At 49.0% G+C, this 20,757-nt stretch overlaps 1 protein-coding gene across 1 annotated transcript in view; it reads right to left on the bottom strand.

Annotated features, from left to right (window-relative positions):
- Positions 1–20,757, bottom strand: part of XYLT1 (xylosyltransferase 1) — a 325,897-nt gene that overhangs the window by 94,819 nt on the left and 210,321 nt on the right. Inside the window, exons 4-5 of the mRNA XM_059038015.2 lie at positions 6,172–6,344; positions 5,015–5,217 (exon numbers count right to left, since the gene is read on the bottom strand). Of these exons, the coding sequence (XP_058893998.1) occupies positions 5,015–5,217; positions 6,172–6,344 (376 nt within the window). The remainder of the gene's footprint in view (positions 1–5,014; positions 5,218–6,171; positions 6,345–20,757) is intronic.

Below are 20,757 nucleotides of genomic sequence, written 5' to 3'. Positions count from 1 at the left end.
CTGGTGGTATGTCAAGAGAGAGGTTTGGGTCTAGGTCAAGTGTAGCTTAAATATCCACATGGTAGGTCCCGCTAGGTTAGACCTTGTTGCTGTGGATCTCCAAGAGGCAGAATTAGTAGATCCTGGGTTTAGCCTGAAAAACCGCAATACTGTTTTCCCCTACCACATGCTCGCACACACATGCATGCATGCATCCACGCATGCACACATACACCACAGACAGAATGTGAGCCCCAGAGGGGCCGTGGACACACTCGGCCTTTGCATCTGATTTGCTCTGGGACACAGAGCCCAGTGATAGACTGTGTGGGGTCTGTTACTACTGGCCCAAACCACGCAGACCAACGGCACAATGCTTTAGGGTTTCATCCCTTCCTGTGGCCCATCTAACCAAAGAATGCTAGCGCAGTGTCCAGCCTTACTCAGTACATAGAACATATTGAATAAAACCATCATGTCCGGCCTTCCCTGGTGGCGCAGTGGTTGAGAGTCCGCCTGCCGATGCAGGGGACGTGGGTTCGTACCCCGGTCCGGGAAGATCCCACGTGCCGCGGAGCGGCTGGGCCCGTGAGCCATGGCCGCTGAGCCTGTGCGTCCGGAGCCTGTGCTCCACAAACGGGAGAGGCCACAACAGTGAGAGGCCCGAGTACCGCAAAAAACAAACAAACAAACAAACAAAAACCATCATGTCCTTTGAGGATTCCAGACCTAGCAGGGTCTCAGTGCTTGAAAACATCCATTTTCATTCAAACGCTGGATACGTAAACATCTCCAACCAGAGCCTACGTGGGCCAGGCGGTCACGTCAACGGCAAACCGGGAGGACCTGGATTCTTTCAACACACTTCGCTTGCATATTCCAAACATAAGAACAGTCTTCCCATTCACAGATGAGTTGGTTCTATCCTGCTTCTCTTGAAACATTTTAGCCTTCAAGTCTAACTTTGATTTTCCCACTTTTGAAAGAGATGTGGGTTGAAGAAATATTTTCCTGGTCTTCTCGCGAGTGAACGGAAAAAGGAAAGCAACTCAGTAGATGGTGAAGTCCAGCCCATGGGGTCCACGCTACTCCACCACTATAATAATAACAGCCTGCATTTAACAAGCACTTTCTGTGTCAGGCACTGTGTTAAGCCCTTGACATGCAACACTTCCTCTAATCCTCCTATAACTGCCCTGTGAAATAGGTGCTAATATTGTGCCCCCTTTTAGGTGCTGACGCCAAGATACAGAAGGCTGAAGCTCGTTGTACCAACTCACACGGCCGGTCGGTGGTGGCAGATTCTGCAGCCAGGCTATCTGTGTCCAGGGTCTCATCGAGGCTACTGACCAGTGAAGACCAATGAGTCTGGCCCACAGTCAGAACTAGGCAGCAGACCCGGGCAGGGGATGTCAAATCACAAACAGCTCAGAGCAGCCCCGATAGGTGGCCTCTGCCCTTGGATATCCCTCCAGGTTTTCAGAGCCTCGTAGAAGCTACTGACTTGGGCACTCACGCCCCTTCGAGAAGGCTCCTAAGTTTGCTCATCCTTCCTGGGAGGGGAGAAGTCATGGTTTTGGAAGCTACAGATGGAGCGGCAGATGGGAAGTGAAAGCTTATCAGAGTTGCCCAGGATAAAACCATTCATCTGCAAAATTCATATGTTTCTGTGTGGGGCGATTTTACGAAAACAACAGCAAGAGGAAGCAGCAGTGCCTGATGCGTGAAGTGCCTCTGGCCACGAGGCTGGCAACGTGAGTGGCCAGAAGAGCTTGGGGTGGGGCGCATGGGAATGAGGGCCGTGGGGGCGGGGGCGGAGGAGAGACAGACTGACAGAGATGTCGAGACAACCGAAGCATTAAAGCTAAAAAAATGACGACTCCCTTCTCTGAACCCCACACGGTCTAAGAAAGGATTTCTGGATCTTTCTTGGAGATTATGAGGTGCAGCCTTGGAGACAGCTTGGGAATTAACAGTTGACATTTACTGAGCTTTCTAAGTGTCCAAACTCTGCTCGGTTCTATTGTTATAACCTGATTTCACAAAGATTGAATTTACTTGCCAAGGGTCACCCGCTAGTAAGGTCGCAGAACTCAAGACTCAAACCTTAAGCCGTCAGATGGAAGCCTCAGCACTCATCCTCCTGCATATGAAACGCTAGAAATCCTGACATCCTGGCAGAGGTGATCTGGCTAAGTGGCCACTGTTACAGCTTCAACTTGCAAATCAACAGAGGGCCTCTGGGGGGCAGCATTGAGACCTGATGAGATTCTTTGGGGAAGGGCCATGGACCGGCCCACCTGCCCTTGAGATCTCTGGCCAAGTGTCACCACCTGACCCAGGCTGAGATGAACTCTGAGGCCTCCATAAGAGGTCCGGAGGTGGCGGAGTGAGACCCTAGACCCTTGAAGGAAGTGCCTGCCACGCTAGCAGCTGCACTCAGCATTCTGGGATATTTCTGAATGCGGTCCTCATTTGGAAGGTGGAGGGAGAATGTTCTAACTCACCCATGCCTTGTACTTCTCTACACTCATCCCTCCTCACTGTTTTGTTTATTATACTCCAGCCATGTTTAAATTTCTCAACGGCAACTAGTTCATCTCTGACCCGAGTCCAGGCTATTCAGAGGGTTCTCAGTTGGAGGCGATTTGGCTCCTCTGGGGAACAACATCTGGAGATGTTTGCGCTTGTCACAAGTGATTGGGGGTGGGGCCCACTACTGGCATCTAGTGGGTAGAGGCCAGGGGCACTGCCAAACGCCAGCAGTAAGCAGGGCAGCCCCCAGGACACAGAAGGATCCAGCCTGATGTCACTCGTGCCCAGGCTGGGAAATCCTCGTCTAGAAGGAGCTTCTGTTTTCCATTTGTCTCTCGATCCCTTCTTATCCTTCAGGTCTCAGCTCAAAACTGCTGCCGTTCCGACCCCCTGGTTACGCCCCTCCTCCACTCACACCATCTTCCTTTCTTTACAGTCTGGTCACAGCTACTATGATGTGTCCCTTGCATGATTATCTAATTCTATCCTCCCAGCTAGGATCCATGCTCCACTGAATGCCCAGGGAGTGCTTGTAATACTCAACGTAGTAGTTGCTTAATAAATGTTTGTGGAATGACTATTTGAATGAATGAATAAGTAAGTAAGTAAAAGTCTGCCAGAGATACTTCCTAATCACCCCCTTGTATTCCTGCCACACTATGAATAAAAGAAAACTGGTATCTTTCTAATCCGCACCATTTTTCTCAGGTTCAAAGGGTGCCAGGAGTATCCTACCTAAACTAACCAAGGATTGTGCTTTCCCTTGATCTCCTCCAAGGTCCAGATTCTCCCAGGAGATTATGGGATGCCACCAAGCCCAGGACTGGAAGAGGCACAGGAAAGGAGACAGAAGCCATTGCTAGTTTTAAAGAGAGGTCTTCCCTCCATGCCTGTATCTTATATGGATCTTGACTCAAAACCCAAACTCCTGGGAATATGTGATCTCCATATTTGATGGCATTAAGAATGACTGTTAATATTTTGGGTGTGATAATCATATTGATGTTAAATTCCAAGAGAGACTTTACCTTTTAGATATGTTTACTGAAGTATTTACAGATATAATTATATGACTTCTTGGAAATGCTTCACCAAGGGTTGGTGGAAGAGGGTGAAAGTCTATACTTGAATAGATACAAGGTGAATTGATTATAGATGAAACTGGGTGACGTGGGGGTCACTATACTAGTCTCATATTCCTGTGCATGTTTGAAAATTGCCCTGATGAAGGAATATTAAACAACAACAACAAGAACTTTTATCTAGCTCTTCTGGGAATGCTATACCCAGTGCCAGGAGAGGAAGGAAGGCCCTCTCCCCTTCACCCCGTTCACTTCTCCTTTTCAGCCTTTTCAAAAATCAAGATGGAAGACATAGTCAAGCAAAGTGCTGCCTTCTTGATAGGAAATATAGTTCATTTTCTTGCCTTTTTCCCCCCTCTACAGATCTCAAGGGGTTTTCTTCGCTTAACGTCTCTTTTAAAGAGTAGATCAATGCTCATGCAAAGGGACAGGCCTTCCTGGTGGCATCTGAGTTTCTCCCCGCCTCGGGGCTGCTGGCTGTTCCGCCAGCTGCACACAATTGTGGCCAAGCAGCCTGCAGTTTCAGCGGGAGGACTTCAAGAGAAGCTAGAGATCTGTAGTTTCACTTGCAATCTCCTGGTTTTAAAATGTGGGCAATCAACTCATGTGTTAAAATCTGAGAGGAGCCAGGCAAACACACCATGAGCCTCCAAACAGCTCAGAGACGCCTGTCTGCGATTCTGCCCAGGCTGTCACAGCACTCCTCCTTCTTCCATTTTGTCCCTTTCAGATGAACACGTAGGTCAGACCTTGACCCTCTTCTGCCCCAAACACGCCAGCGATTCCCATCTTTCTTTGAGTAGTGGCCAAATTCTAGAACCTCCATGATCTCACCTCAATTTTCTCCCTGGCTTCTGTCTCTTACCACTTTCCCCTCACTTACTCTGCTCCAGCCACCCTGAGCCCTGGTGTTCCTGGAACACACCAGGCATCCACAGGGCTCAGCACCTGCTCTGCCCTCCTCCTGGACCACCTTCCCTGTCTGGGTGGCTCACTCCCTCAGCGTCTTCCATTCTTCTCGGGAAGGACGTCTCTGGTCACTCTCATTAGATTCCCAACCATCCCCTGCTCCTGCGGCTGTCTGTCTGCCTTATTTTGCTGATGTGCCGTTTTACTTATTTTGTGTGTTGTCTGTCTCCCCCACTGCAAAGGTTTCGGCCTTTGCAGTGTGTTCTCAAACAGAGCTGGAAAAACCACGTACTTAAGAAATCTCTGTTGAACGAGTGAATGAATGAGCGAATGCTCACATGATTCCCAGGCTCAGGGCGGACCCTGTGCAGAGAGATCCTATGGAGACAGTGCATAAGCGTCTCGCAGAGGCAGAAAGGCTTCTGCAGACAGGAGGCAGGCTGCTTCCCAGCTGTGACAGGGGAAGCAGGACTTCAGAGCAGGCTGGCCTGGGGCCGGGGCCGCCTTACCTGATGGGGTAGTCAGCCGCGCTGAGGTTGATGAAGAAGTCCCAGGGCCAGTCGGTCATCTCCAGGAGGTCCCGCATGCTCCGCAGGTACGTGGACAGCAGGCTGGCTCCCCCCCAGATGGTGGCCATCCTCCAGGGGGTGACGCGGATGTTGCTGTACTGCCTGGCGAACTGGAGCACTTGGCGATGCAGGTAATTAGAGCGCTTTTCCCAGGAGAGAAAGGGTGACATTCAGCAGCGCAGCAAACACCAAGACCTGTCCCTTGCCCCCTCTCTGTCCCTTCCCTTCTAGTTGACAGGGCTTCTGAACTTTGCCAAGTAACTGATTCAGGCCTGGGGTGTCTTTCTGCATTGCTATTCGAACTTCATTATTTTTAAAATTTTACTTTAGCTCTCTGAAATGCAGATTCCCTGGCCCCGCCTACAAGCCACTGGTGCACTAGGTGTAGGTGGGTGCCTGGGAGTCTGCATTTTTCTACAAGGTGGATACATATGGTCTGAGGTTAACAAGCTAAGAAATATAGCTGCATCTAGACCTGATGAGGATTTCAAGAGGTGGAATTTCTCCATTACCCTCTCGCAGGCCTGCTAGAAGCAAACTTTTTGGATAGGCACCCCCTTTGCCTTCTTGACCAAAGACATAACCATGTCACGTCAGCAGACCAACAGAAACCTCTGGAACAAGATGCTCAGGGGTCAGCAAGCTGGCTGCAGGTTTTTTGTAAAGTTTTATTGGAACACAGTCACACGCATTCATTTATGTATGTTTTTTATGGCTGCTTTCATGCTACAATGCCAGAGCTGAGTAGCTGCAACAGAGCGTATGGCCCACAAAGCCTGAAATACTTGCTCTCTGGCCATTTACAGAAACAGTGTGCCCACCCCTGGGTTAGTTATCTTCACAGAGCAACAGGCACTGCATCGGGCAGTGGGTCAGTGAGGAAAAGAGGTACGAATGACAATGTCTATGGCCAACACACACACACACACACACACACACACACACACACACACACACACACACACACACACACACACACGGCACTTCAAGACCAAATGCTCTGGGGGGAAGCAGCTGTTCAGCCTGCAAGCCTTCCCTGAAAGGGAGGTCAGCTTGGAGAGAGGCGGACAGACCTGCAGAGAAAGGGCGGTCCTCACCTTGTCCACGTGGATGTAGTAGAAGTGGTCTTTGTGGTAGATGGCCTTGAACATGCGCTGCAGCTGCCGAGAGGCGCGGCCGTGGACCACCAGGACAAAGGCGATTCTGACCCGGTTGGCCAGCATATAGTCCACCGAATCCTCATCCCATTGAACGTTCTTGTTGGCTTTGCCTGGGAAAACCCGAGAAACCACAGAGGCGGGGTGAGCTCGGTCGCCCTCGGGGGGGAATTTCTCTGATGCTTCTTCCCGGAAACTATTGGAGGGGCACAGAAGTCATATCGGGCCCTGAAACCTGATTCAACGTAACCAAGCAAGTCCTGGACCCTTACGCTGTCCTGGTACAACAGGAGTAGGAACCCTGAGGGGCTGAAGACATGGTTTCCACCCCCAGGGAGCTGAAAAGAACTGACGGAGACATGTGTACACATATTAAACTACTCAACCAGGTAGGAGGAGATGAGAGACGTAAGAGGCGTACTTCTGAATCAGAGGAAGGAGCAGTTAATTTCCAGTTGGGAAATGCAAGATACACGTGCTGTTTTTGCCTGTCCAGAATACACTGAATACACTCTCCCTTCTCCTCCTAACAGCATCCGTTTTAAAAAAGTTGTAGCAAGAACAGATAACATGAGATCTACCCTCTTAACACATTTTTAAGCAGACAGGATAGTACTGTGGATTTTAAGCACAATGTTGTATAGCGGATCCCTAGAAGTCATCCATCTTGCATAATGGGAGATTTATCCTCTGATATCTTGGGGGGCATCATCCCCCCCCTCAATTCTCAGTCTGTGTGGGAGGAGAGGGTTAATCAGGGTTAATCAGGTTAAGTGGTTAATCACGACACTGCTTCTCTCTGGCCACAGTAGGTATGGTTCAGCCTTAACCAAGGTGTTTAGCCAAGAAGACAGAATTCTGGACTTTTGTTGGAACTACTAGATGAGAGAGGTTTGAAATCCATGAAACTGGCAGATGCTAAGAGCCCTTTTGTCCCCACATGGAGAGGAAAGCCAACACAAAGGGAAGCGCTGCTGAGTGATGGAGGGGGTCTAGGTCCCCATGAACCCGCTTGAGCTCCTGGATCAGCCCGGGTGGAGATCAGCCACGGTCAGAGCTTATTTTTCTTTGAAAGCCCAGAACCTATACCAGATGCTCCTGAATAAATGATTCCAGACATCTTTTATCCTGGGAGCAGCCTCAAAGACACCTGTTCTCCTTTTCTTCCCTTGCAAATGCTCCAGGGGCAAGGTTTCAGGGAGGAACACAGCTTTACTGGTTCAGTTCATTACAGTCCCAACTAGAAATAGTCTGGTTTTCCTGAGCCGAATTTCCTTTGGATCTAACCTGATTTCTTGTGGGTTCTAGGTTTGTGGGGCTCAGAACCTTGTCAGGGTAGCAGCTGCAGGTGTCTCCGAATGTCAGCTGGGAAAGCTGAGAACTAGGACTGTTTAGCCTGGAGGTCAGGAGATTGGGAGCCTGTCAGCTGCCACTGGGAAGCTGAATGGCCACCAAATGAGCGAGGCTCCTTCTATGTTGTCCCAGAGGACGGCATGAGATGAGCGTGTGTGGTGTCCATGGCCTGTGGAACCTGCTTCCCGCAGATGTGACTGCACACACCTGTGCCTGGATTGCCCCTACCACCTACCTCGCCCCCTGGCCTTTTATCTTTTTTTTTTGTGGTACGCGGGCCTCTCACTGTTGTGGCCTCTCCCGTTGCGGAGCACAGGCTCCGGACGCGCAGGCTCAGCGGCCATGGTTCACGGGCCCAGCCTCTCCGCGGCATGTGGGATCTTCCCGGACCCAGGCACGAACCCACGTCTCCTGCATCGGCAGGCGGACTCTCAACCACTGCGCCACCAGGGAAGCCCCAGGGCCTTTTATCTTTTCCTTGAGCAAGCTCGTCTCTGCCTTGGGACCTTTCCACTGGCCATTCCTGACAACCTGGGACACACTCTCCCTAGATCTTTGTATGGCTACATCTTCTTGTCACTAGTTCACAGGTCACAATAAGGCCACCTGGCCCCCACCAACCACAGCACTCTCTCTCACCTCGACCTATTTCGATTTTCTGCATAGCATTTAACACCATCTGAAATTGTTTCCTTGTTTACTGTCTGAACGCCCTACTAGAACATAAACGCCAAAAGATGAGGGACTGAATGTTTGTCATTGGATGTATAACACTGTAACAATATCTGGCACACATCTGGTTTTTGGTGAAAATAAAAGTTACAGGCGGGTACATTTTGGTACCATAACAATTACAGTACCTCTTCTTGAGCATTCAGCAGTCCTTACCATTATTTCATTTAATCCTTATAGCAACCCTGAAAGGTAGGGCCATTATCTCCGTTTTGCAAATGAGGAAACCACAGCTTACAGAGGCCAAGGGATTTATTTGTTCAAGGTCACACTGCTTTAATTAAGTTAAGCTGAGATTCAAGCACAGGTCTGTTTCCAGAGCCTATGTGCTTAACCACTAATATACGCTATGTTACCATATCCAGAATTTGAAAATGTTTATAACAATTCTGTGTAGTTAATGAAATATCTTGTAAATTAGTTATTGCAGGTAGATTGGCATGTACTTGAGGAAGTCAGAGGCACTGCAAAGTGGATTCCTGTATCATGTGGGAGGCTGACTCTAGGTGGCCAATAAGGTTACATCTTTTTTTTTTTTTTTTTTTTTGCGGTACGCGGGCCTCTCACTGTTGTGGCCTCTCCCGTTGCGGAGCACAGGCTCCGGACGCGCAGGCTCAGCGGCCATGGCTCACGGGCCCAGCCGCTCCGCGGCATGTGGGATCTTCCCGGACCGGGGCATGAACCCGTGTCCCCTGCATCGGCAGGCGGACTCTCAACCACTGGGCCACCAGGGAAGCCCAGGGTTACATCTTTTCATCCATCCATCTACCCACCCACCCACCCATCCATCCATCCATCCAAATTCAACCACCCATCCAACAAACCATTTAACTACCCACCTAGCAAAGCATTCAATGGCCTATCACCTCCCCCCCAAAACCCAACCATCCATCCATCCACTCACCCATCATCCTCCAAGCAAATCATCCATGCATCCACTCTTCCAAACATCTAACGATCAACTCACTGAGCCACGCAATATTAACTTAGCCTATACTACATGCCACGTATTGTGCTAGGTACTAGAAAAATAAAATTGGGGGAAAAAATCCTTGGCTTTGAGGAGCTCTCAGCCAAGTGGGAAAAACAGAAGACAATGCTCACTTGTTTTATGATAGAAGTGTGCTCTTGGAGGGTGGGGAAGGAGTGAACAATCTGCCTACAGGGACAGAGGAGACCTCACCTCAGAGAGTTTAGCCCAAAGCTCCTGAGCCCATTTCCCCACGCTCTCCTGATATCCCACCATCTTTGGCTCCTTGACTGTTCAATCAGTAGCTGCGATCCTGGGGATAATTACCATCTTGGCTCTGGTTGAAGACAAACTGGGGAGCAAGCAGAGGGTTATCCTAACCACCCTCTAATCTTCTCTCCAAACCGCTTGCAAATACACTGGGCCTTCCTGGTGGTCGTACAAGAGGTGTGCCTGGAAGGATCATGTCCCTTTAAACACTCACACAACAACCTATTATTCGTCCATCCATCCATCCAACCAACCACCCAGAATCCTTAAACCCTCCTACTTGCCAGTCCTGGACAAAGTCTTGAGCACAGAGTCACATGGGATGTGAGCCTGTTTTCACAAATGGATTAAGGAATGTGAGAATCCATAGTAAAAAGATAATGACATATGAGAAAAGCTTACATTCTCTTTCCCATAACCACAGCCCAAAGGCAGCGTAATTATCATAATTATCGCAGGGCTGGCTGTAACCTCTGTCTGCCTCCCTTAGAGACTCTTTACCAAACAAAGGGAGGGATGCTTAAAAACAATGGCTACTTGTGTCACTTTTTTCTACCTGGATTTCATTGGGTGATTTTTCAAAGGTTTAAACGTGGACACTATGTTTCATAGGAAGTCCACTCTGTAGAAGTTCCCGGTGGCACTCAGATAACACCGCTCATCCCTGCCCCAAGGTCTCTGGGTATCAATGATCTGGAGTTCCCAGCAAGTGAGGTTTATGAGGCCTTTGGGAACAGCCACGCTCTCCAGCCCTGGATGTCTCTCGCCATGTTGGTGAATGAGTGAGTGAATGAATGCATTTCGGAGAAGACTGGCTGCTCTGGTCCAGAGGGGCCGATGTCATCTGAGTGCCGGTCCTGGGGGCTCCGTGTGGGTCATTACTTAGCTCCAGGAGGAATCAATCCTCTGTCACACTCGAGACTCAGAGAGGTCAGCACGTTTCCCCGGGTCACACAGTGAGTAAGGACAGAGGCGGGAGTAGGGGGCCCTCACATCGAGCCCTGCTCCGGCCACCCACCCTCTGCTGCATCGGGAGGGTGCAGGAGGGGGAGTGAAGGCCGCTGGTGTCTAAAGGAACTTGGGTGTTGATGATGAGAAACGCCTTTTGTAACTTCTCTTGAGGGTTTTTAGAAAGCAGAGCAGATTCACAGACAGATAGACGCAGACATGGATGCTTCCCTTCTGAAGAAGGGGAAGGAGCGCTGGAGAATCACTGGGAAATCAAACACTGCCGCACCAGCAGCAGAGGCTCTGGGCGTGAATAGTATAAAGTAAATAATAGTATAAAGCCATCCTTGGGTCAGACAGTCGGTCGGGGAAGCAGCAAAGACAAGGGGAACAAAAACCCAGAGTTCTTCTGGAGCACAGCTATTTTGGGGATAAGGGTGGGTGAGAAAGACAAAAATATCTACAGAAAGGAGACAGAGAGATGGAGATGGGGATGAGAGGTGGGGATGGGGGAGGGATACAGAGAGGCCACACACATCGAGAGAAACCTGCACACAGACAGGAGGACCTTTGCCTCCCACACATTCGGGGGACCACGCATGTACAGAGACCCACACAGAAACGCGGGGAAAGACAGACACACAGACATAAATGGAGACAAACACACCTAACCAGACACACACGTTGAGACAGCTTAGGGAGAGGGAAGGAGGGGAGCCACACTGTAAAAGCTGGATCCACCCGAACTCAGAGCACTGCAGCTATCCTTAAAAGTAAAGGCCAACGAAAATTCCAGAATCTCAGAATCAAACAATGCCTCCAGGCCTGAGACGCTGCCTGCTCCTCTCCCCCTGCCCCCCAGTGTACCTCCATCCTTTACACACCTGCCCTTCGCCTGTCCCCTGACCAGCCCTGTCCACTTATGAGCCCAGAGGTAGAGGAAGAAGGTGAGGATCCGAGGGGCGAAGCGCCTTGCCGAGGACCCATCAAATTGGTGGGATAGTCTCAGGCTGGCTCCATGACCCCAATGGCAACGTTCCCCATTCCGGCACATGGTTGGACCCGGATGGGTTTTATCGAATAAACAGGAGACTGAATGTGCGATCTCTGCCCCGAGTTGCAGCAGGGTGGGGTGCTGTTCAAAGGGGCCGAGGTTCATGGTGCCCTTTGCCAGCTGCCAGTAACCCGTTTCCTATTGTTCCTCCACACCCCTGGCTCCTGCATCGCTCTTTCTGGCAAGCTGCTCAGACATGGGGTTGCTGGAGAGGACAAGAAAACACCCCATAGACCAGGCAGAGAGGCCCCCCGGGGGTGGGCCTCCTCCACCCGGGCCACCATTTCTGGGACTGTGCTCCTGAAAAGCACCCGGCCTCCTGCACCAGGAGTGGGATCGTCAGCGGGTTGTGGTGAGGTTCCCAGCAGGGTGGGAACTGGGGATGGGCTCTCTCCCACCCTGCTGGAAGGAGTGGCAACTGGCACAGCTTGGCTGTGATGTGGCAACAGTATACAGGGTTAAATAAGTAGTCCCCTTGACCCCGGAACTCCGTGCCTAAAAATCTATTCTGGGGGAAGGGGAAGGCAAATATGCCCATCTCTATGTATAGGATGTTCTTTGTTCATTTAGTTACTCATGTGGCATCTTCTCTGTGCCAGGCACAGTTCTGGTCCTGTCAGTGGACACAACAGAGTCCTTTCCCGAATGCTGCTTAGGCTAGTGGGATAGAAAGCCACTAAAAAAGTAAGCAAATAGAGAATATGATTGCAAACAGTGACATAGGTTATGAAGAAAAAAATTTAAGCATGTTCAGGGTGGGGTTTATTTGGCTATGGTGGCCAAATGTAGGCTGATGTGAAGTGGATACACTTGAACAAGCTTGAACGAGTGAACTGAGGGAGTGAGTCATGCAATTATCATGGATGGAGGAGGATTCTGGGCAGCTGGCATAGCAAGTGCAAAGGTCCTGGGGCCTCCACCTCAGTGTGTATAATGGTCCAAAACAGGAGTCGACCCAAAGGTCTTCTTAATACTTGTTGATACAGAATACTGTCTATAATATATTAAGCAAAAGAGAAGTCCTACAATGCAATCCATAACAATTTAAAAGACGTGGTCCCAAATATTAACAGAGGATCAGATGGTGGCATGACGGTTTTCATTTCTTCTTTATACTTTGCTGTGTTAATTGCATTTTGTAAAATGGATTACTTTTATAATAGAACCTAACAATAAAGGTGATGCTTATTGCTAGTTCTAATACTGTTTACTGAGTGCCTACTATGTGTAAAACAATTTCTGTGCATGATTTTTTTTTTACTTCTATCCAAACCACTATGAGAAAAGAGTTATTACCTTCCTCTTATACAACTGAGGAAGCTGGAGCTCAGAGACGTCCCAGTTAGGAGTTGGCTGAGCTGGGAATGGAGCTAGTCTGTGATGCCAGAGCCCTATCATTGCCACTATGCTTGATCAAATTGTCCCCATTTCCAAAAGACAAAAATCTATTCCTAGAAGCCTGTCAGTTGACTTTTTTCCAGCTGCAGGACAGATAACAATGACGTGTGGTCAGAGCTATGTGTGTCTTTACAGACTGAAACCCAAACACTGCCCGGCTCCTAAAAAAAAGCTATGAATTTAACAGTGTAATCAGATTCCCGTGGCACAAAACAGAAAATAGGTGAAGAATCAGAGTGATTAGAGGCAGCGGGGAAAGCTGACTTCAGACAAATGTTAAAAAGCCAGGGTTGTAGGGAAGTATATCAAGTACATTTTTGCGATGCAGGTGTGGAGGCCAAGGACAGGGACTCACGGAGGGCTGTGCCACCTTAGGCCTGTTACCCAGCCAAGCTCTGTGTGTCTCTTTAACATCATGGGTCACATAAGGATGATGTAAACCTTGGGCTCTAAAGAGATGAAGATGAAGGTACTTGGCAAGGGTCAACGGGTTGTGCAGATGTCGTGATGTTAGCAACGATCATGCTTGTGGTACCTTGTAGGAATATGATCTGGGAGGAGAAAGTAAGCTGCAGGGGTTGGAGTGCGGCCTCTGGTCAGGCAGATCTGCACGACCTTGGACCAGTTAAGCCACCTTTCTAAGTTTCGGTTCTCTCATCTGTAAAAATGGATATGTTATCATCAGAGCCTGTCTCTCGTGGATGCTCATGTCCCTTGGAATAGCTAGCGTCACCATCAGTGTTACTGTCATCATTCTATTTGGCTGTTCGTCCCCACGGATCAAGATCAAGTCTGGTGTACCCAGTGGGCCCAGCTCTAGCGTCCTACCCCAAGGTGGCACAGTCTCCCAGGGCTGTGTATACCCCAGAGCCCACTGCTTGCAAATAAACATCCACACCCCGATCTCCCTCTGCAGCGTCTGCCTCTGAAAACAATGACTAAATAACGAACGCAGAACGAAGGAGCCTCTTGACTGGAATAGTTATTCCACCAACAAAGCCCTCGCTTCTACTTATACTCTGAAAGGGCCTCTTCTGGCTACTGCGAGGGGAGCTTTCTGACTTGGTTCCAAATAAGAGGGGAGGCTGGGTCTTGGAGACCAGTGGAGACAAGGCTGTGTGCAAACGGGGCTTGGGTCAGGAGTGGGCCCAGCTCCCTGCCGCCAGCGAGGCACGGGCTCTGCGGCTCAGAACTGGGTCCAGCTCTGCCTCTTCACCGCAGGGGCTTTGGAAGGACACCTCTCCGGGTGTCACTTCTTCTTCTATAAACTGGGTTAGTCACAGGTAGTTCCATTTTTAATTTGTCGAGGAGCCTCCATACTGTTTTTCCATTGAGGCTACACCGTTTTGCGTTCCCACCAGGATGAACGCTGAGGACATGCGCTGAGCCGAATAAACCAGTCCCAGAAAGACAAATCCTGTGTGATCCCACTCATATGAGCGATCTTACATGGTCTAATTCATAGAGTCGAAGAGCGGAGAGATGGTGGCTAGGGGCTGAAGGGTTGGGGAGACGAGGAGTTATCAATGGGCAAAAAGTTTCAGGCGAAAGGCAGATGAACGAGCTCTAGAGACCCTGAGTACAGCACGGCGTCTGTAGCCAACAGCACTGTATTGTGCACTTAAAACAGTGCTAAGAGGGTAGAGCTCATGCTAAGTGTTCTTCCAAAATACAATAAATTTTTCTTTTTTAATAAAGAGGGATGGGCGATCCATCCCTGGCCCTGCTGGCGGTGGGGTGATTCGTGCTCGTGGATGGGGCACCTTTGCCCACCAGGCACACCGCACGGACTGGAGTTCATGTCATCAGAGGGGAAAGCATGACAGGCTCCAGGTTCTTTGTGAGACTTGGGTCGAGGGGTCTTTCTCTCACTGGGCAGCACACCAAGGGCCACAAGTCTGGGTCCAAATCCTGCTTCTTCTGTGAATCAGCCATGGGGCCCTAGGCGAGTCATTTCCCTTCCTTGGTCCTGAAGACACTTCTAGAAAAATAATGATGTCTGAGGCATACTGAGCCCTAAGCACTATGGATACATGATTTCATGACTTAATTTTCCTAAGGTCTACAAGGCAGGCACCGTGATTATCACCCCCATCTCACCATGGAGGGTTCTGAGGCTGAGGGGCCCTGGGTAACTGATGAGTTACCCTCTCTGTAGAGTGTAGGCTCAGAGACAAACCCATGCTTTATTCTAGCAGATGAGTAGATAACATCCCCATAGTCTGGGATTCTAGCCCAATCATGGAGTTAGCATCACTGAATAGAAAACTGTCCTCCCTTGAGACAGGGTTGGTTTTTGGTAATTCACTTCGTTTCTTCCTCCCTCCCTCCATTTTTCAGGTTTATTGAGGTATAATTTATTATTATTGAGGTATAATTGACATATAAAGTTGTAAGATAGGGCTTCCCTGGTGGCGCAGTGGTTGAGAGTCCGCCTGCCGATGCAGGGGACACGGGTTCGTGCCCCGGTCCTGGAAGATCCCACATGCCGCAGAGCGGCTGAGCCCGTGAGCTATGGCCGCTGGGCCTGCACGTCCGGAGCCTGTGCTCCGCAACGGGAGAGGCCACAACAGTGAGAGGTCTGCATACGGCAAAAAAAAAAAAAAAAAAAAAGTTGTGAGATAATTAAAGTTGTACATTGGGGTGATCTGATATACTACACGTTGTGAAATGATTCTCCCCATCTAGTTAGTTAGCACATCCACCACCTCACTTATTTGTTTGTTTATTATGTACTTTGGGGGTGAGAATGTTTAAGTTCTACTCTCAGCACATTTCAATTGTACAACACAGTGCTATCAGCTATGGTCACCTTGATACAGTCACATTAGATCCTCAGGCCTTATTCATCTTATTGCTGAGAGTTTGTATCCTTTGCCAACCTCTCCTCTTTCCTCCACCCCCCAGCCCCTGGTGACCATTTCTCTTCTCTCTGTTTCCAAAAGTCTAACTTGTTTTAAAGAGACCACATTTAAGTGATATCACAGTGTTCGTCTTTCTCTGGCTTATGTCACTTAGCATCATGTCCTCAAGTTCCATCCATGTTGTCACAATGGCAGGGTTTCCTTCTCTCTCGAGGCTGAGTGATACTCCCTTGTATATACCACATCAGGTGGGCTTTCTTGATAGCTGGCAGTTCCTCATGAGCCAAGGCCAAGGTTTCATCTCTCCTAGCACGCCATCCCCATCACCTACGCCTCCGCCCCTGCTGGCTCAGGGGAGAGGCCCTCAGAGAATGAACGATTCAGACTGATGGATTAAGCCGGACAGCTCCGTCCACGTTCAGGGCCCAGGGGGCCGAAGTGGAAGCCTCAGGGCCGAGCTGTTGCATGGGACGGTCTCCGCTCACATGAACTGGCTGAGGGCTGGGCCCCGCTCTTCCTTGTTCAGGAGCCCCAGGCCTCCCTGGGAGGAGCCGGGCAAGTGCCTGGTCATGTCTCTTAACATCAGGGCTGCTGCTCTGACTCCTGTGGTCATGTTACCTCCAACCTGACCTGATGGGAAGTGAGGGGAGGAGATACTAAGCAGGGATGGCGGAGTTGGGAGAGGGGAACTGAGGGAGCAAGTCCAAGGATAAAGCTGGCCAGGACACACCCTTCGGGGCTCAGGAGAAATGACCCTTTCTCTGCCAAGCCATCCCTGACCCCCTCCCCCATCCCTTCCTTGCACCACCTTCCCACAGGCCCTCCAAGCATCCTGAATTTCTTCTTTTTTTAAAAAAACTGTGGTAAAATACACATAACATAAAATTTACCTTTTTGATCATTTTTGAGCATACAGTTCAGTAGGGTTAAGTACCTTCACATTGTCGTGCAACCATCACCACCAACCTTTTCGTCTTGCAAAACGGAAACTCTATACCCATTAAACACTAACTCCCATTCCCCTCCCCCAGCCCCTGGTATCCAGCGTTCTACTCCTGTCTCTATGAATTAGACTCCTCTAGGTGCTCATATAAGTGGAATCATATAATATTTGTTCTTTTTGCAACTGGCTTCTTTCATGTAGCAAAATGTTCTAGCATGTGGCAGAATTTCCTTCCTTTTTAAGGCTGAATGATATTCCACTGTGTGTATGTACCACATTTCGTTTATCCATTCATCTGTCAGCGAACAGCCGGGCTGCTTCCAACTTTTGTCTCTTGTGAATAAAGCTGCTACGAACATAGGTGTTCAGATATCTCTTTGAGACCCTGCTTTCAATTCTTCTGGGTATATACCCAGAAGTGGAATTGCTGGATCATATGGTAACTTTATTTTTATTAAGTTGTTTTTTTTTTTTTTTTTTTTTGCGGTATGCGGGCCTCTCACTGTTGCGGCCTCTCCCGTTGCGGAGCACAGGTTCCGGACGCGCAGGCCTAGCGGCCATGGCTCACGGGCTTAGTTGCTCCGCGGCTATTAAGTTGTTTTTTGAGGAACCCATCCTGCACTACTGAACTCAGCCATCCCATGCAGGAACTCAGCCTGGATCTGTATCCTGAACCCACCACTTACTCACAGGTCATTTTGCTGCTGTGTGCCTTTGTTTCCGCATCTGTCAAAGAGTGCTCACTTCCAAGGGATGCTATAAGGACTAAAAGCCATAACACAGGCAAAATATGGTCATGCAGCTCGACAGCGGAGAAGCCAGCTGTTGAGTGCATGTGGGGTGACTCTGGAACCCTTGCCCAATGCAGTGAAACTTGTAATTGTTCACACAGCTGGGTGCGTGGGTGGGGGGCGGGGCGGGCAGGACCTGCTCATGAGGACTTCAGAGATGGTGTTCTTCCCAAGGGAAGATTTACATAGCCCACACACAGGACATCAAATGGCACTAAGTCAGAGTGGGAAAGGGATTCCCTTTTCAATTCTCATCCAGCCTTTCTGATTAGCCAGCCCACCAAGGGAGTCTCAGATCAATGCAAACATTTCCTCAACAGCAAGGGGACTGAACTTCCTCTCCCAACAAGGGGAGATCTGCCCACAGTATTGGTGTCTCTGGCAGAAAAGAGAAGTAAATACGGGCACTGAAGACCACTGTTGTGATTTCACCGATTCATTTGCATGGTTGCTGTCTCTATGGCAAGGGAGAGAGAGAGATCTCCACTTCTGGCAGTGATGCAAAATGACTTTCAAAATACAATTGACTTAAGTAAAGATGAAAGTGAGTCTATTGCAACGAAAACATTATGCAAATAGTAGGGCATAATGGCAAATAGGGATTTGGCAAAATCGTGAATGTGAGAGAGTGTGAAGGAAGCTTGGAGAATATTAATTAGACTCCACAGACTTGCTTTCCAACTAGGATGCGCTGAGTTTGCTAAACAAATGAGGTCAGGTGAAGGCCAGGTACAGACTGATGCCCAGTCAGCCTCATATTTCATGGAAGGACTTGTAGGTCCAGATAACATTTGCTTTCCAGGCTTCAGGGGCCCAGGAGGGTTTCATTGGGAGTTTTCTGGAGTAGCCACTGGGAGACCACCTTCCTGCCACAGAGAGAGACAGACAGACAGACAGAGAGACAGACACAGGGGTCTGCTGAGAAACACTGTCCTTTTGACTTGCACTCCAACATGTTGAGCATTTAATATTCATAAAGTTTTTTGCACAGACTTCTTACCTCTCATAGCAATGCTGCATATGGAAATTATCCCCATTTATGGATAATTGGCCCAGGCTCAGAGAGGGTGAGGAACTCACCCAAGGTCACAGAGCCAGGAGGTGAAGAAGAGCTTAAGAAACAGCAACAAACTGACCTGATTTCAGATACCATGCTCCATGCATGCTCCTAGCAAGAATCTGGGCATCTCTGTCTCCACTCAGGCTCTCACTGCCAAGCTCATCTGGACCCAAAGCATCATATTCCCTGAATGGCTTCTAAACCACTGTCTACTTTAGAATGGGGTTTTGCATTCTGTGCACGCTTGATATTTGGTACCAGATAATTCTTTGCTGTGGGAGATGAGCGCCGTCTTATGCACTGTAAGACGTTTAAGTCACGTCCCTGGCCTTTACTCGCTAGATACCGGCAGTATCCTCCCACTTGTGAAAAAGCAAAAATGTCTCCATTCATTGACAGATGTCCCCTGGGAGGAGAGGCAAAATCACTCTTGGTGGAAAGCACTGCTCTAGAACAGAAGTTTTCAAAATGTGGCCTCTGGTCCGCAGCATCAGCATCATCTGGGATCTTGCTAGAAAGGCAGACTCTCAGGCCATACCCCACTCCTTGTGAATCAGAAACTCTGGGGTGGGGACCAGCAATCTGTGTTTTAACAAGCCCTCCAGGTGATTCTCATGCAAGCTGACGTTTGAAACCACCGGCCCAGGCTAGTGACGCTCACCTCTGCCCATTAGAATGACCTGAACGTCGTAAAAGAACAAAACAAAAAGCAAAACCCATGCCTTGGTCCCACCCTAAGAAATAATAATTTAATTACTTTGGTGGGTGCCAGTATTGGCGAGGTTTTAAAGCTCCCCAAGTGATCCAGCATGCAGTCAGGGTTGAGGACCACATGTTGTACCTTCTTTTCCTTTCAACCTCCTCTTACAACCTGCATCTCTCAAGGTGGAAAGAGTTTTACCCAGATACATCTATGGGTGCCACCTCACATGCTCACAGCCTCCTGCTCCGCTGGAGACCCAAGGCTGTCCCACTCGTTATTTTTCTCCCACTCTGAGAAATGTCTCTCTCCACTCCTGATCGAGCACTCAGGAAATTTTCCTGCTCACTGTTTTTTTTTTTTCCCCCCTCGTTCAAGTCTGGAGTTATTAAACCACAGCCCATGGCTGAACCGTCTTATTGATTTTATTGTCAAGAGCCCTGGGATATTCTAAGGATGTACTGCTCAATAAATGGAAACCGGTGGGATAAATATTGATGGTGTATGGTGCATTTCACCACAATTCACTGGGTCCCAGTCACTTTGCCGGTTACCCAGCAAAAGCACTGTGCTGAGGCCTGCAAGCTCTTGTCCATCCTGCTGATGTTACCTTTCCCACACATCAAGGATGAAAGTGCTATTATGATGAATAGCTACTACTGTGTGCCAGGCCCGGGCAGAGTGTTTTTAAACAGATTTATCTCACTTACTTCTTATAGCAGACCTATGAGGGAGGTATTCTAATTATTCCCATTTTACAGATAAGGAAGTCAAGACTCAGGAAGTCAAGACTCAGAGTGACCTGTGGCCCGCTAATACACTGTGGAATTGGGATTCAAATCTCCATTTGTCAGCCACTAAAATGAGGGCTTTTAACCCCTGCTACGGTGTGGATGTTTGTGTGCCCCCCAGAATCATATGTTGAAAACCTAATCCCCAAGGTGATGGTATTGGGAGGTGGGGCCTTTGGGAGGTGATTCAGACATGAGGGTGCAGCCCTCATGAATGAGGTTAGTGCCCTTATAATACAGACCCCAGCGACCTCCCTTATCCTTCTGGCAAGTGAGGACACAGGGAGAAGACAGTGTTCTATGAACCAGAAGCAAGTCCTCACCAGACACCAGATCTGCTGGACTTGCTAGCCCCCAGAACCATGAGAAATAAATTTCTGTCATTTATAAGCCACTCAAGTCTGTGGTATTTTGTTATAGTAGCCCCAAATGGACTAAGGCAAGCCCTAAGCTAAACCATGCAAGGAAAGAACAGCTTCTATTGTTATCTGAGTAACCTTTCAGATGTTTTTGGTACAGATTAATATTTCACACATTTCCCCCCCTTCTCAAGCAGTGTTTCTCAACAGGGACCACTGGCATTTGGGGAGAGATAATAATTCTTTGTGGGGTTGGGCTGTCTCATGCCTTATGGGACATTTAATATCCCTAG

This window comes from Kogia breviceps, chromosome 14, assembly GCF_026419965.1.
Source record: "Kogia breviceps isolate mKogBre1 chromosome 14, mKogBre1 haplotype 1, whole genome shotgun sequence".
In the NCBI taxonomy this organism is placed as follows: Eukaryota; Metazoa; Chordata; class Mammalia; order Artiodactyla; family Physeteridae; genus Kogia; species Kogia breviceps.
This window is presented reverse-complemented; position numbering and strand designations above follow the sequence as displayed.